At 44.4% G+C, this 16,289-nt stretch overlaps 1 protein-coding gene across 12 annotated transcripts in view; it reads right to left on the bottom strand.

Moving 5' to 3' along the window:
• FMNL2 (formin like 2) overlaps positions 1 to 16,289 on the bottom strand; it is a 153,643-nt gene that overhangs the window by 37,281 nt on the left and 100,073 nt on the right. For 6 of the 12 annotated variants that reach the window (XM_030016552.2, XM_030016555.2, XM_030016553.2 and 3 more), the window contains exons 7-10: positions 15,725 to 15,844; positions 6,497 to 6,605; positions 5,203 to 5,279; positions 2,656 to 2,749 (exon numbers count right to left, since the gene is read on the bottom strand). In XM_030016552.2, the coding sequence (XP_029872412.1) occupies positions 2,656 to 2,749; positions 5,203 to 5,279; positions 6,497 to 6,605; positions 15,725 to 15,844 (400 nt within the window). The remainder of the gene's footprint in view (positions 1 to 2,655; positions 2,750 to 5,202; positions 5,280 to 6,496; positions 6,606 to 15,724; positions 15,845 to 16,289) is intronic. The other 6 variants (XM_041124022.1, XM_030016557.2, XM_030016559.2 and 3 more) reach the window with 1 other exon arrangement.

Here is a 16,289-nt window from a genome sequence, read left to right as displayed (position 1 = left end):
AGTAACTGGACAAGAATAATTTTCAAGAGACAGCTTAACAAAACAAACCGTCCTCCATTTGAATATCCCGAGCCCAGCCAGAAAAAGATTGGCCTGTAAAATCATTTCAAATGAAAAGTCATTTTCAAAAAGAATTCTTGACAAGATTCAAATCAGCTGCGGTCTTCCAGCTCAGTCAGACCCTGAGAACCAAATTCTGTTCTCATTTACATCAGAGCAAAGCTCAAAGTCTAATGAAATATTTGATGTTCACCCTGATGTAAATGAGAGCAGAATTTGGTCCAAAATATCCTGTTTTCCCTACTGACTTTATTACAGGGTGAGTGTTAGGCAGGAGTTCAGATTTCTTTTGAAGTTATTTTATGGCAAGGGGATAGACTGGCAGAGATCTAGTTCGACTAGTCTAATCTGTCCTAAATATGCACACAGTGTCTGATGAAAGAACCACAGAGAAGCTGTGGCAGCCCTGCAGTGCATAGTTACAGAAGCCACACAAATATGATTGAGCTTACAGCAATTTAAATTGGAAGTATACTGCTAGAAATCTAACCCTGGGTACTTTACATGTCAGCAACTCAGAGATTTTTAATATACCAGCTGAATGAGTTATAAACATGAAAACTTGAAACCATTACTGAAAACTTGCCCAGAAGGAAACTGGAAAACAACAGCACAGAGCAAGAAATAAGCAGCATAATTGGATAAAGAGAAGAACAGCTAAATGCAGAATTGAGAAAGGTAAAATCCCCTCATTGCACGCTCACTTCACCTGCAACATCTGACAGTTCCACTATAGCAAATGACTTGATCAAACACAAAATGAGGAATGGAATAAATAAATAATGGCAGACAAACTGAATGTGTTACATTGGAACTTTTGAATGTCAGCCCGAGAAAAGAGAGGTGATAGAGCACTTGGAAGAAAATGAAGGAGCAAAACCTCGACTAAAGATGTCAGGAAGGTAAGAAAGCAAATGGGACTTTACACATCCTTCCCTGTGACACGCAAAGGGCCTGTTTAATGAGCCTTACAGACTGTCCCGACCAGTGGTATTTCAGCTGTAGTCATTTGCCCAACTTATCAGTCATCCCTCACACCACCCTCCCTAATGAGTCATATTTCTTCTACAATAGAGTAGTAATAAGCCAGAAGAATTTAAGCCTGGAATAATAACATTGTACTTTGCATGTTTACAGTGCTTTTCCTATTTAAAGCACTTCTCTCATATTACCCAATTGTTCTTCATAACAAACTCATCTGCATTTGCTTCCGTGATTCCTTCATTTCACAAAGGTGCAAATAAAGACAAAGATACCGGCAGCTTGCCCAAGGCTACAGATGAATAAATGAAAGAACCAAACTATACTTTCCAGTTCCCGTTCTGTGCCTGCATTAAAGGACTGCAGACCCTTCCCCAGCTAGAAGCAGAACGTCTTATTTCCATATTCTGACCATCCCTTCCGCTGGCGTAACCCAGGAGCAAGGCTTTCTCCACGGTCACACACCACTTCCAACTCGACTTCCACTTCATCGCCAGCAGCCATGCCATTCCCATTACCTCTGTCCTCAGGTAGCTCTACATACACAACACAGCTCACAGCCAGGACAGGTCTGGTCTTGCAAAGCTGGGGTTTCTACAACAGGCCCACCCTGGAGATTACTTCAAACCTTTTGCTCTGGCTCTGTATAATGACGAGCGCCTCAGAAATACAGTTATTTGTCTACAACATGCAAATATTTACAGTGGATGTAAATCAGAGATTGGTATCTCCCCACCAGAAATAATTCCCAAAACACAAAAAGTTAAAAAAGAAAAAATCAAGAACTTGGCTTGTTAATCATCTGCATTAACCCACTTACAGCAACAGTGGCATTAAGGAAAAACATGCTACATGTTTATACACGGTCCAGTTGGGACTCATCAAGTCTAACAATTTTTGAGCTTGTAAGACTAGATTCATTTTTTCTTTAATAATAAATCCACACATATAGCCAATATTCAAAGTAAACTAGAACAGCAGCTTTCTAGGACTTGATTCCCACACTAGCAGTTTTGAACTTTCACAGGATGTTCTCAAATCCCATTAACCGCTGTATGCAAACGTGATACGCTTGAATGTGTATCACCTATGAATGACACTGTCTTGCCCTACTTGAGCCTATTGGAATACCTGTATTAATTTCAGCAGTCAGTGTTCCATCACGAAGACTTGATTTTGTAATTTTTTCACAAATTAAATTCCTACTGATAGTAAAGCCAGTTTTGCCTTTCAAGGGCTTGTGTAAATGGCTTTGAAAACAGGAGGTCTAATACACCATTCCTGGTTGTTTCAGAGACAGAACTGGAGTAAAGCTCTCAAGATCTCCATTAGTTTTCCACTTCAGGGACACAGCTCGACTGACCAAAAGGTAAAGGGAGCAAATCACAGTCTGGATTCATGTTCTTGGGATTATGGCTCTTTTACGCAAACACGAACAAAATGATGGCATAGACACCACTGTCTACTTCTTTGCAGCTCAAAGTGACTACGGGAAAATCTGCAGTTTATGGAAAATCCTTACTCTACGAAATTTACCTGAATGAGAAAGCTCTAGCCAATAGCAAGAGAACTATCGACACACGCACCAAATTCTAATAAAGCAGAGTAACGTACCTCCTTAAAGTTATCGAATGCAGATAAAATGATTTCATGCCCTCCTCTGACGAGGCAAACGGCTGCTAAAAGTTCTAAGACAAGGGCCTTTGTCCTGTGAAGAAAAGAAACGGTGACAGTCAATGACCACCACGTGCTGAACCACCTTCTTTCTACTTGCTCGCAAAACGGATGTGGAGACACTGGGAGATGTAGTTTGCATCCCGTCTATTTTTAATCCCTTGAAACTAGTAAACTTGCAAGATACATAAAGCTGAGCATCATCTGATCCAGGGCATTTTGACTCTCCCAGGATCATGCAGTTTTCCCCCATTTTAATGCTTCTCAAAACATGCAAAAATTTAAATTACAGATTATACTTGTGGAAATTCAAGCAAACCAAAGGCAGTTGCATAACTCTGGTAAAGGCAGACCACGTCAACCTTCCACAGCTTGTACTCCAGAGAGTTCACCTGCACAAACCCGGAGAGGAGGCAGTTTTACACAAGCCAGGATCACTGCACATCGGCCATTAGTCAGCTGTCTTCACCGCAACGCAGCCCATTTCCTCTGAGCCCAGTTTTTATAATGAATGTGCTTATAATTCAAATCTGTATTTTTCCTGATACAAATCTCAATTATTTTCTATGCTAATTTGTATTATTCATAGCCACACACACACACACACAAAAAAAAAAAAAAAAAAAAAAAAAAAAAGACGTGGTTCACTGAAGTAACTATAGGATGCCTTAGCATGTCTTTCCCCTCTTGAATCAGAAATCTGGGCAACTGATTGACAGCAGTGCTAACACAGGCATGTTAATGAGAGAAGACAACAGATTACTGAAAGAAAAGCATGCAATAGACTCAGTGTAACTCCAGTATAAATAATCCCCAGTACTTTTTTATCAGGTTCACATAAGGCAAAAGCACCAACCGGACTTTATAGTCAGATGAGCTCTGAGCAGATAGTCAAATCATGCAGACACATATGAAATTAGTCTCATGCTAAAGCATTGACTCAAACCAGATGTTACAGAAAAAGAAATACCTTTTGGCTTTCAAAGTGTCAAGGTTATCTTTGGAAATCAGATAAAATGTTCGCTTTCCTAGGAAATTTTAAATGTATCATTTTCAATTCTTACTCATCAATTATTTTTTTCCTGCCACAAGAAGAAAGTCCAAGCTCTTTCAGACAGGGTCAAGGAGCTCTGACTACAGATCTTCAGTAATGTCCCCTCCAAGGGCAGGCTATGAGCTGTGTGTGCGGAGAAAGGGGAGAGCAATCTCCGAGAGCGGAGAGCCCAGGGGGATGCCCAGGTCTCCAATGCGGTCCGGGGCGCTCAGCCACCGGCTGCCCACGCATCTGGGGTGGGATGGGGAAAGGACAGTTACGGCTGTGTTGGCGGCATCTGTTTGGGCACAGCCAGAGGAGATCGAGTCCCTGTGTCCATCCTCCGCCCGGCCTGCCCACTCCTGCAGCACTTAGCTCTGCAGGTCCAGGGATGGGATCAGCTCTGCAGCATCGCTCAGAGCAGCTGCTTCCTTTTTTGCACATCTCAGCCAACCCTAAGCACTCAAACCTTTGGTTTCTTCAATAATCATGATGAGCCTAAAACAAATTAGGCTTTGAACATCACTAACATTAAGTTTTGTCTTCAGATTATTTTAGCCACATTGGAAAGCTTCCCCCCCCCAATAAACAGAAATCTAAATAACCCACTTCTTTCAAAAATGAAAACTTAGGCTTTCTCTTGATCACCTGATTCCCAGGCACTGGACACCAAAAATGATAAAAACAATAAACATCCTACATCCTTCCCATTTATCCTGTGCCTAGGCTTGCTGACTTAGGGCTAAATAAAAGAAAGGAAGGAAATACCTACTTCCATCAGGACAAGATTTCAAGCAGTGCACTGTAAGGCAAGCGGACAGCCTAAGCAAAGGCTATATATATCTATAGTGCTGTTTAGTTTTGTCTCATCCCCTGGTTTTACCTTTCCTTGCAAACATCAGTATGTCAGATTTGGTTTTGTTAGACATGCAAGAGGCCTGCAGCTCCAGGTTTTGCTGGAAGTGGCTGCCAGGGTCACAAGTGTGTGCGGGGAGAGGAGGGGGGACAGCCTTGCAGTCATTACTTCCACTGTGCAATTACGACATTACTGCTGTGGCTGAACAGCAACCCGACACAGAACAAGAATGAAACCCTCTCTCAAAGAAATTCAAACCTAAGGATGCTTTAGACAAAATTTTGTGAAGAAGATTTTCCTACTCTTCAGGAAAATCCCATGATAAGCTGCTCATTGTCAGCAGGGTCTTCTTTGCATTGCAATAGAGCTCAAGTGCTTATGCAGTGGACTTTCAGTTGAAGAGTCAGTAGGCTTCTAAAACCAATAGAACTAGGTGGCAATTGTTCATCTATCTGCACCATTACACAGATTTAATCTGATTCAGAATGAAGTCTGATTTTTGCTACAGGTTTGTGCATACACATACCCCTGAAAATCCTTTTCCAAGTACTCTTTACTTACCTACTTCTTAAACTCTCTAAAAGCAAGTACAGCCTACCTGGGATTCTTGTTGTTCAAACTTAGTGCAATTTCATTAACGGCATGTGGATGCGACATGACCATATTGAATCCATACTGAAAAGAGAAGGGGAAAATATTGTTTCAGTTTCGAGACTGAAATTATTACTTTTAAAATCCAACAAATTACGTATCTCTGACCAGATCTAGTGGCAGTCTTTCACAGTGCTGTAAGCCAAACAAAACGTAGTCGAGTTTACCAAGTCAGCCGGAACATTTCCATCTACCACTGTGCCTAACAACTTCTCTGTCACTAACAGTGTCGAAAGTACTTGCTCTGGCTGCTCCTACACCACTGCCAACCCCTCTGCTCATCCTTTCCTCCCTCCAACCCCTTTTTAATTCTGACAGTCAAGTGCATCATTTACTCTCTAAAGAGGAATTTGAAATTCAGCTGCCAAAATGGCTTCTTTTCCAGCGTGCATGCTGCCATACAGCAACTGCATCATGCAGTTATTGCATGAGTACTGCTGGCTTTGCTCTCCAAAAATGAAAAAAGAATTGCTTTGGAAAATACTGTACTGGTTATTAGCATGAGATTGTTGTTTGCATCCTTCCCATCAGAGGTAAAACACACTGTAAATCCCAGGGAGCCGGTATCCCCAATGGCAGAGTTCACATACGCAGCAGTGTTACAAATACCTCGTACAACTGTACAACTTGTAATAAAGGTGTTCACCGCAGCCTTTCCTTGAAGCACGTAACTTTTACCTGTTACTGTTTTAGCAAAAAATCCCCAGTCTCTGAAACTACCTGGGCATGCCATATGATCACAGCATCCCACTGAAGAGAAAAAAAACTCATGAAAATAAGATTAGCTTTGGTCTAGTTTATTCTCTGACTTGCAGTTATTGCAATTGCCTTGCCATAAACACATAACAAGAGTGAAAGCTTAGATTTTCCATCAGTGTATAGCTCTTCTGAAAAATTCTCATATTTCCTAAGTGTTAGCACCAAATTCTGAGACAAATTATAACTTCAGTTGTGCAGCTGCATGTCTAATCAGTTAGTGTAAACTGAGCCCATCACTGCAAACAGGAACTGGCCCAATACGCACACGTTGTTATCTACGTTTGTCTTCACATCTGTACTAAATCAGCTGCATGGGTACACAAGGACGGTGTTATATGGCTTCCCAGCTACACTGCCTAAGAATGAGTAAGAATTTAAACTTTTGCATCAGTGTTACCTTAACAATTCACCACTAACCTTTTCCTCCCCCCCTCCTAACAACAAAATAGTTACGTGGTCCAAAAGAACAAAAAGGGAAATACCTGGTAATTCATTATGGCCCGTAAACACATGATGCAGACATGAACATCATCTTTTTTACTCACTAATCTGGAATTTTTTAGTGTTCTTCGACTTGGCAAGGTGTTATACCTGCAAACAAAAACAGCTCTCATCAATCACAAGACTATTTTTAGGCGGTAAGAACAAAGGAACGGAAATACTCCACTGGGTGAAAATGCAGACATCTCTCAGTCGTGCAGAGGATACAACCGCCGGACAATACACATGCAAATAAAGCAGAAAAAAGGTCACGGGCTGTTTACGTTGGCAGCGTACGAAGCCCCAGACGCACGGCTCCACAGCTGCCTGCTGGCCACCGCTGCCCAGCGCAGGGCCGGCAGAGACCACGAGCTGCCGGTCTCAGCCCTTCCACCCGGCACAGCCGATGCCACCAGCCACAGCACGACCCATCCAAAGCCGGGTACCTCCATCTCTCGTGGCATGCAACGGGGAAAGAACGATCCACCCGCAAGCAGAGGTATTCCGGATTTTCTTCCATGCACTTTACTCTGCACGAGCAACGGCACAGACTTTTAATGGAACTGAACATTCGTAGGCATCAGCAAATGTATTAATTCCCGCTGCATTTCATTTAAGAATGGTGCCTCTCTTCTATTCTGCAGCTGAGCGTTCTGAAAGGCCTCCAAATTATTTAAGGAAAATACAGCCCTTAGGAACTTTACTCAGAACAGAGGCATTAATTATTTTAATTGTAACCCTTAACTGGTAAATCAACCTTGAATTCAATTAAATAAGTACATGGAATAAACACAAAGGGAAATCTTTAAATCTGTCATTTCTATGGCATAGTAAATGAAAACCACATTTCAGCTCTTCCCGAGATACTGCTTATTTTCTTTAAGAAAAAACATGCTTCATGAGCTGAGCACAGGAAATTGGAGACAAGGAGACAAACTGCCATACAGAATACATATATGTTCTTACATATGTGAAATTGAATAAGCAACAAGAAGATTACGATTATGGTCAAAAAACTCTTTTGACAGTGATCCACTAACTGCTGTAACGGGCCGATGGTGTCCGCGGTGCCGCCGCACTGCCCTGGTGAGCCCCGGGAGCAGCACACCGCAGGACAAGCCCCATCCGAACTGCGGGGGGTCTGCAGGGCCCCCCCGGCTGTGCCAGGGACACGGAGGTTCTCTGCAAAGCTGTGCGGGCTGCCCCGAGCTGCTCTAGCCGGCGGCACCGCAGGCGATGCTGACAGCGAAGGTGAAGTTTGGTGTTTGGGGTTGGAAATATACATTATTTATCCCGCTCTCCCAATTTACAGCATAAAAACAGCCTGGAGAGGAGGTCCAGGCAGGTTCTCAATTAGTCACAGGGCTGCAGCATCCAGAGATTTGCTCCTGATTTACACCTATGCAGGTGAGAGCAGAGACCAGAAGGGCATCAGCTCCCCGGCTCAGAGGCTAACGGAAGCTCTAGGCAGGCACAGTAATCCTTTTGCACTTCCAACTATCGCACTCGGGCCTGAAAATGGAGGAAGAAAGAATAAAAATCTGCTGATAGGAAGACAGAAAGGAAAATAACGTGACGCACATGCAGCGATGTGCAAATTCTGACATTTGTTAGGCAAAGAGCAGCTCCACTGGGGGAGGAAAGAGAAATTCATAGGTGAAGCTTGACTGGTGGAGTAAATACAACCTCCAGTAAAAACAAGGCTTCTTCAGACAACTGCAGCTGGCTTCACACTTGCCAATGCCACCTTTGCAGCCTGGAGAACATACACAGGAAGGCTTTTCTTCTCTTTGATTCAGGAAAACAACTGCAGTGGGGAAAGCTTCTGGAATACAGCATCCTTAGCTCTCACCACAGAAAACATACCAGTGCTGGTACCAGCAATGACTCAAAGCACAAATGCAAACATGCTGAGGCAGGGTGAGAAGGTGAGCTGGAGAACGGGCGAGCTTCCAAGGGACACACAGACCCAGGCTTTTCCATCTAAGAACTATCCCAACACTCCAAGAAAGTATGAGTGGCATGGAGGGAGTCAACGGGGAATGATCTGTCATTATTTCTCGTACCATGGGAACTATGTGGCATCACATATAATTATCAGGTGACAGGATCAAAGCAAACCTGGTAATTTTCGAGGCACTCCTCCACACAGTGCTTCGGAGAGCGGGAGTTCTTCAGCACAACTGCTGCGGAGCCCAAAGCCTGGCACGGGCTTCAAAAGCACTTACACCAATTCACAGAGGAAAAAATCCATCAAGAACTATTAAACACAAGGTGCAATCCTTCGATCAGGATGCTTAAATCTACAGACTGCTGGAAGCAGGAGCATGAACCAGGAGAAACATCATTGGGTATCTGCCTCGCTTGTACTAAGCAAGTGCTCTAAGCATCTCCTGAACTAAGTGTCTGCTCCCGGGCAACGTCAGAGAGGGTATTAGATACAGCTTTGGTGTTACCACACTTCACTGTTTTCCTCTTTCTTTCCTCTGCATATTTTGAGTGCATTTGGGGATTGCCCTGTTTATTGTTGATGCTACTGTGCAGTTACTTGTCTAACCCATGCTACTCATTTTGTTTAAAAAAAGAGGTGTAGCTTTAAAATCAGTGATTACATTATTATTATTATTATTAATAATAATAGTAAAGACTAATAAGAAATATGTGAACAAGTAATAACAGACTTGTTTTATTCTGACTCACTAGCTCACTCTCCGACACAAAGAACGTACTTGCAAATTTTCTCACTTTAAATGTACAAAACGAATGAGGTAGGTCGTACGAGGGTCTGGGTGTCCCATGTGCCGGGCAGTGATTACAGCTCAGCAGCACCCTTGCTGTGTCTGCCTGTGCAGCTGTGGGAGCCTTCCCTGCTCCGCAGCTCCGGCGCGGGACAAGAGCGGAACGCGTGGCGAGCTCCGGAGCGCGGTGCCAAACCACCCTGCCCACGGAGAGCCAGCGACTCTCAGGCTTCAGCAATTACTTCCCTTTGCTTTCATTTTCCAGGAGCGCCGAGATGAAAGAAACCCCAAAATTCAAAGCAGAATTCAGTCAAACTGCCTTTTTTTTTTTTTTTTTTTCCCCCCCGTATATATGAATGCATAAATCAGCTCAGGGCACTCCAGACGGATTTCGGGTTTGCGGGAAACATGACCTAGTTTTGTGTGAGAACAGCGAGCAGTTAAAAGCACGGGAGCCGGGTTTCGGGGACAGGACCCTGAGGAGGGGCGCAGGCTGTGCCTCGGAGGACCGGGACAGGATTAGGCTGCTCCCCACGCTGCGGGGCTGTCCTGGCCGGCCCCAAACCACCACGAGCACTTTGGATGGGGTGCTGCACTGCACCTCGCACCTGGGTTCCAGGACACTTTGTCCGGCTGCTCCTGGTGGGAATGGGGCCGGCCACGGAGCTCCGGCTAGGGCGGTCCTGCCTGCATCCCCACGGATGGGGTGACTGGCCAGACACAGACCCTGCGCTCGGGGACTCATTTGTCTTCCAAACCTCCCTTCCCAAGACAAAAGAGGAGCAGTGCAACCTTTAGTTGGGAGCCCTACGTTAAGTCTGAACTGGGACATGTGGAAGCACTGCCAGTGTTGACTGGAGAATGTGTAACCACACTGCGCTAGCGTATTTCCATACAGTCCGTTCACTAAATATGAAAAAAACTCCAATAAAAAGATTTAAAAGTCATTTCTAGTCATACAGAGATAGTTCCTACAATGACTTACCTCAGTTTTAAACTACTAAAGGCTGCATACATTATTTTCCTTTAAATTTTAAATAAGCAGAGTAATTAGATCTTTATCATGCCACTGCTAGAAGGAAAAAAAAAAAAATCTTCCTCAGCACCTGGTGTATCAATTCCTTAAATTTCAGAATGCCTTTAGTCATCTGACAGAGTTTTGTCAGCTGTAACAAATGGGAGCAAGTCTCCTTAAACTAATAAAAGATGACCATGAAGTCAGAATTTGGCATTTCCAGCCGCTTGGGGAGCGAGGAGAAACAGAATCGGGGAGCAAGCATACTCTGCAAGGCAGCCGGACCCTGGAGCACGCTGGGTCCGATCTCCCTGGGAACTCAGCTTGGGATCCAGCCACCTGGACGGAGTCTTCCCAGGCTGAGAGATGCTCCTCTCTACACCTCTCACTACCCGCGTAGCTTTCCGGGCACCTAATCAAACCCCCGCACCACAGAGCAATGCAGGCACCAGAAGAAAGGTTTAAGATGACGACAATATTCGCCTCTTCTGAAGAGGTGGAGAAGACCCACAGAAACCCAACAAGGGCTGCGGACCTCCCGTATGGCACTATCGGCCCGCAGCCAAGAAAACTGCTGTTTTGAAGCCTGGAGATATTCACTTAGAAATTCTCAGGACCAGCCAAACAGGCAAAATTAGAAGTAGCTGTTGTGTTCTCCCCCCAAAGCCCAAGACGACGCTCACCTCTGGGGACTCTGCCCCAGGGCAGGTACACAGCTCCAGCCCCAGGCTGCACACCTTGCTCTGTCCTCTCTCCGCAGCAGTCCTTCTGCCTTCCCCACCATCCCGCACATCCCTAGTCGGTGGTGTGTTATTCAGCGATATCATCGGTGATATTCAGATCCCACACCGTCCGGCTCGCAAAGCTCCCACCCGTGTTAGTTTACGATTAGACTCAGAAATGGGTGCAGAATATGCAATCGAGAGCTGCAGTGCAGAGAAAATATCTCTAGCACAGATGGGATTCTGCCCTAGATTTAGATCGCTTCCCTTCAGCAGATGCAAATTTCTTCACACAGACATGAATGCCAAGAATTAATGAGGATTTTTTGTACAGAAACTCTTTTACAACGACTCTGCACGCTGGAACTGAGGCTCAAGACGCTTTCTCTGTATTAGTGGCAATTGCAACAACCCCTGATGTTATTTGTTTCCTTCCTAAAGGCAGGGCAGACTGGCAGTAGCTCTAACACCTCCCTTTATGTGACATGAGCCAAGCCAGGGTGGATGATCTTCTTTTGCTTTTATTTCATTTCTTGTTACTAAACATTAGGCTGATCTGAGCATCTGGATGAATCGTTGGTTTTGATTTCCTGTCTGCTGCAGGTCAAAGATTATGTCACCAAGAGTATATTTATCCTGGTAATTAAATTCAGATGGTTCCTCTTTTATTTCCTCTGCCCCTCCTTTAAAGAAGAACTATAAAACCTTACTTCTGAAAAAAGCAGAAACAGAAAACCTGACCATGTGCAAGCTCCTGCAGCGTGTAATGCTTTCCTCCTGCCAGCCACCAGCGGCGGGTACGGGATGTCACACGTGGGGAGGGAGCTACTCCACAGCTTTGTGCCTTTGCTGCTGGAGGCTGGGGTGAAGTACGCAGGATCTGGCGTTTCCACAGCCGGGACACTGCACCCGCGTGGGAAAACCAACAACCGTTAAAAGCGAAGCTAAACCCATGCTGAAATACACAGTACAGTTTAAGATTCTTTTTCTCACCCAGATCTAACATAAGTACGTTTCTGTTCAGGAATAACCCATTCAGCATTTTTATTCAATTTGTTAACAATTTAGTTAATTCGGTGCTTGTAAAGGTACTGCCGTGATGTCTCCGGAGACTAGGCTGTGCTTTTACCCACCAGCCTCCTACAGAAAGGTGAAAAGGACCATTCAGTCCAGCCAGCCTGAAGAAATTAATTTTGCTAAACTACTCCTGCCTCCGTGTCCACGTTACTTTGTTAATGGGATCAGCCAGAACTGCTGAAAGTGTCCAGTGTGCCCCGGACTCATCCAGCACTTACACTTACAACCAAGACCTACTTACTTACAACGAAGACCTAGAAAACGCAATACACAATGGCGTCTTCTGGTGCAAAACAGCTCACACTGACACTGAAGACCCACAGATGGATCATAAAAACCACCTACAGAACAAACCGGGATACTCAAAGTAAGTAAAAGCCCTTCCCACCATGGTAAGTGAGCGCAAATCTCAGTACAAAATCCTGCCATCTCCGCCAACTGCGATGGGAGGACTTTCATGCTTAAAACGAATTTCATGCTTAAAACGAGGACATGTGCCCAGTCCAATGGTGTTGACTTCCAATGCACTGTGTTAGTAACGAATACACATTACAGCTGGTTTCTCCTATCATTTTTATCTTATTATCTGCTAAAGAATATCATGCCCTCATTTGTGTACGCTGGCTCCCTCACAGTAGGAGCAAGGAGAGCAGAGGACAGCCCAGGACGGACCTCACCGCCCCCGGCAGCTCGCTCAGCTCTGTGTGGGCTGGGACTCCTGGTTTTCATTGGGGTTTGGTGGTTTTTGGATCGCATTTCTGCAGTTTTGTTGTTGGTGGTTTGGAGGTGGTGATGTTTATATTATGAAAGTCCTTCTGACAGCAGAAAGGGACTTTGGAAGAGGAAGGTCTTGGTGCTTCTGCTTCCTACTAACTTTGGATTTCTCTGATCTCTTGGAGCAAGTTACAAGCCGGGTCTGCTGGATGTGGGGAGACTGAACTTGCACCCTTCTGCACGGGACGAGGGCCAGAGAGGGAAAGACCACGAGCCTGTGCTCAGTGGTGGCCCCCCTAAGCATTAAAACCAGTGAGGTGCAATCAGCTCCTCTGCTCGTGCAAGGGAAGCCAGAGCAGGTAGCCATGCTACCCGAAAATGTCTCTTTTCTGCCACTTCAAACAGAGGTGACAAGGCTGGTTTGTGCCACAAGTATAAAGAAAATAAATGACTTTGAGCCTGCTGGTTTTGTCTTCATCTAACAGAATCTGGGAAAATTATTAATCTGTCAAGCTGAGGAGGTATTTGCTGCTTAAAAAAGGCGAGAAAAGAAATCGAAACAGCCGGTTTTGGTCTCCCTCCCTCCTCCCAGGCTACACAGCCAGTGTGTGACTACAGACAAAAATGCACACCCAGGTCGTGCGCAGCTCTGCCACGCTGTGCGCATCCCAGGTAACTTCCAGCAAGGGAATGAGCATGTTTCTTCACCTCTGTATGCAAACACAGATGGGCACCGTAGGGGATTCTCCCCCAGTTCGACCAGGACAGTTACCTACAAATACCCCAAAACATCACCGAGCAGGCTGTGCAAAAATGGGTGCATACTGCATTGGAGCTACCCTCAGCTGCCAGAGACCCCACTGCCTGACTAATGCCTGTCTCAGGTCTGTAAAAATCATCGTCTTCAGGTAGAGAAACCAGAAGAATCACGAGACTGACAACTGGCTGCTCAAATATACGCTCTGTTAAATTGGCAAGTATCTGACAAAAATTATGACTGAAAAAAAAAATTCCCTGAGCAGTGAAAGCATTAATGGCAAAGTCCAAATTAAATCATTGTAGCATACAAAGCAGCGTCAAATTTGAGTCCACTTATTGAGTGCATTCAAAGCCCATTTATGGATTAAGATACGTTTGCCTGGATCGCTCTCTCATTATGGACTCCACAGATTTTGAAGAAATAAATGAAGTTTCTCAGTTCAATCCACATAAAAACCGAAGTATTTGACTCGGAAGAAAGGGAATTTCTAACAGGCTGGGACATTACAAAGTCTGCATTAATATTTATCTGACAGGAGAGTATAACTTTCATGTGAAAGTAATGCTCTTTCTCCCCAAAAAAAGCAGCAATAAAATCCCCAAAGGTTCATCCCTGTTTTTATCCTTCTGCCCTCATTTTGGTGTTTGCTTCCCAAATCCCTGTGCCTCGTCTTAAAAAAAAAAAAAACCTAAGTTGCCAAGGAAACCCAGTGAGCAGGGAATTGGCAGGGTTTAGCACTACTAAAAAAGAGCTACAGGAAGCCAGTTAAAGTCACAATTAGAAGTGGATAGCCTCAGCCACGCAAACGAACAGACAGAAAGCCTCCGTGCCCACGTCACCACCGGGTGAGTTCACACCGCAGCAAGTTTGCCCTGGCTGGTTGCAAGGGAACTGCTCACTACGATGGAGCTGCATCGTTTGCAAGCGTGCAAGGGCTATGACCCTGCCAGTACTTCCTAGTGTTACTTTGTGCTTATCTCCTATTCCTTCTGCTATAATTAAATGTGTACAGCACACGTCAGCTGGGACCGTGCAGGGTTCCGAGGGCTACAGCAGGTTTACTGCTAATGAACCCTGAGGACAGGCAGGAGAACTGGTGCCATCCAGGCACCAAAAACGAGAAAAAATGGTGTTAAAGCTGGCACGGAACACTGTCTCCCCAAATCTTCTTGCTGTTTCAATAAAAAGGAATCCAGGCCAAATCTGTTCTCATTTTTCATACTGCTATGGCATTGCAGGGACGAGTCCAGCTCCTGAATTTTAAATTACCCTGTTAAGATTGTCAGCCTTCTCCTTTTTCGTCCAAGAGGAAGGACCGCTTCTTCCTTTCTCTCCATTTTAATGGTTTTCATAACAAAGACAGAAGAGGAGCTTCCACACAGAAGAACCTATGCCCTGGGTCTCTGCATGTCCCAGACACATTGTCTGCTCAGTGACGAGGCAGGAGCCTCCTGATTTTGACCAGAAACACCATCCTGCACACCCTCCTCATTTGATGAGCACCTAGCTTGTTCTCAGGAAAAGATCTCTTTCAGTTAACCAATATTTACTAATTATACAAAAAAACCCTTCTTAAAAACTTCCCACCTCCTTTTAGCTTTACTTTTTTTAATACACATAGTCCCCAGCTATTGAAAAAATACACATTTTAAAACAAAGAATTATTTTTTTTATGAAACACAAACCAAAGATGCTAATTCCACGTAAATGTTGGACAATTTCTGCCCAAGCTGCCCCGGTACAATGATGATTCTGCAGGCAGGATGGGGCACTTGGCTGAAAAGCACTGTACTAGGTTATGTTTCTGTGCCAGTTTTGGATACGCATAAAGCCTCTATTTGTAATAAAAAAGATGAAAAAACATGGACAATGACTAAGGGCTCTACATCTTAGGTATGAAACTAATAATACTACTTGCAATATGGTAAAGAAAACTAGTATAAAGAAAACTAGTATCTTGTTTCAGAGTAAAACACATTTTATTTTCTTTTAGAAAATCCCGCTCTACGGAAGCAAACTACACTTTGAAATTATAATGTGATAACCACACGTTTTGGAGACTGAAAAGTCCCCCTGATGCTCAGGCGGTCGCTTTACCAAGACGTGTGATTACCAGATTATAAGGCATAGGGAGCGGTGCTAGCCACGCGGCTCCCATGCCCTGCACAGCCCATGCTGCGTGTAACCTTGCACCTGGGACTTACGAGATTTTCCGGCTCGAAGCCTCATCGGCAGAGCGCACAGTGAAGCCGCTCCAGAGGCAGTTGGCTGAAAAGCAGCTCTGGCAGCGTTTGAACTGAAGTTGCTCAGGCAAAGAAACCAATCTGATGGTATGTGAAAGGTGGATGACAGCAGAGGAGGGAAGGATGCAAGAGAGAGAATTGGAGAAGAGTGTTTGAAAGAGGGAAGGGAATGAAGGATGCACGGAAGGAAACATTGAAATGGAAAATAAAAAAGGTAAGGAATAAAGGGGCATGTGAAAAAGGAAACAGGATGGAAGGAAATGAAGAGAAAAAAATGTAAGAAACATGTAATGTATACCTGACGTCCATTTCTAGTGTAACTAATCACAAGCATGCCTCCCAAAGACAGAGAGCAGAATCAGACATCCTCCTGCAAGCACAAGACTCTACCATTTCTCTGTCATAGTAGTTAAAGATGAAAGAAAGCCAAAACCACTAAGAACACCTTTGCAACATTTAAAAAAAAAAAAAAAAAAAAAAAATCAACCGGTCAAGTGATTTTGCTGCACTCCACAGCCTGTATTTC

The sequence above is a fragment of the Aquila chrysaetos genome, chromosome 6, assembly GCF_900496995.4.
Source record: "Aquila chrysaetos chrysaetos chromosome 6, bAquChr1.4, whole genome shotgun sequence".
NCBI classification, from domain to species: Eukaryota; Metazoa; Chordata; class Aves; order Accipitriformes; family Accipitridae; genus Aquila; species Aquila chrysaetos.
Note: the sequence above shows the minus strand (reverse complement) of the source record. Positions and strands in the feature narration are given on the sequence as shown.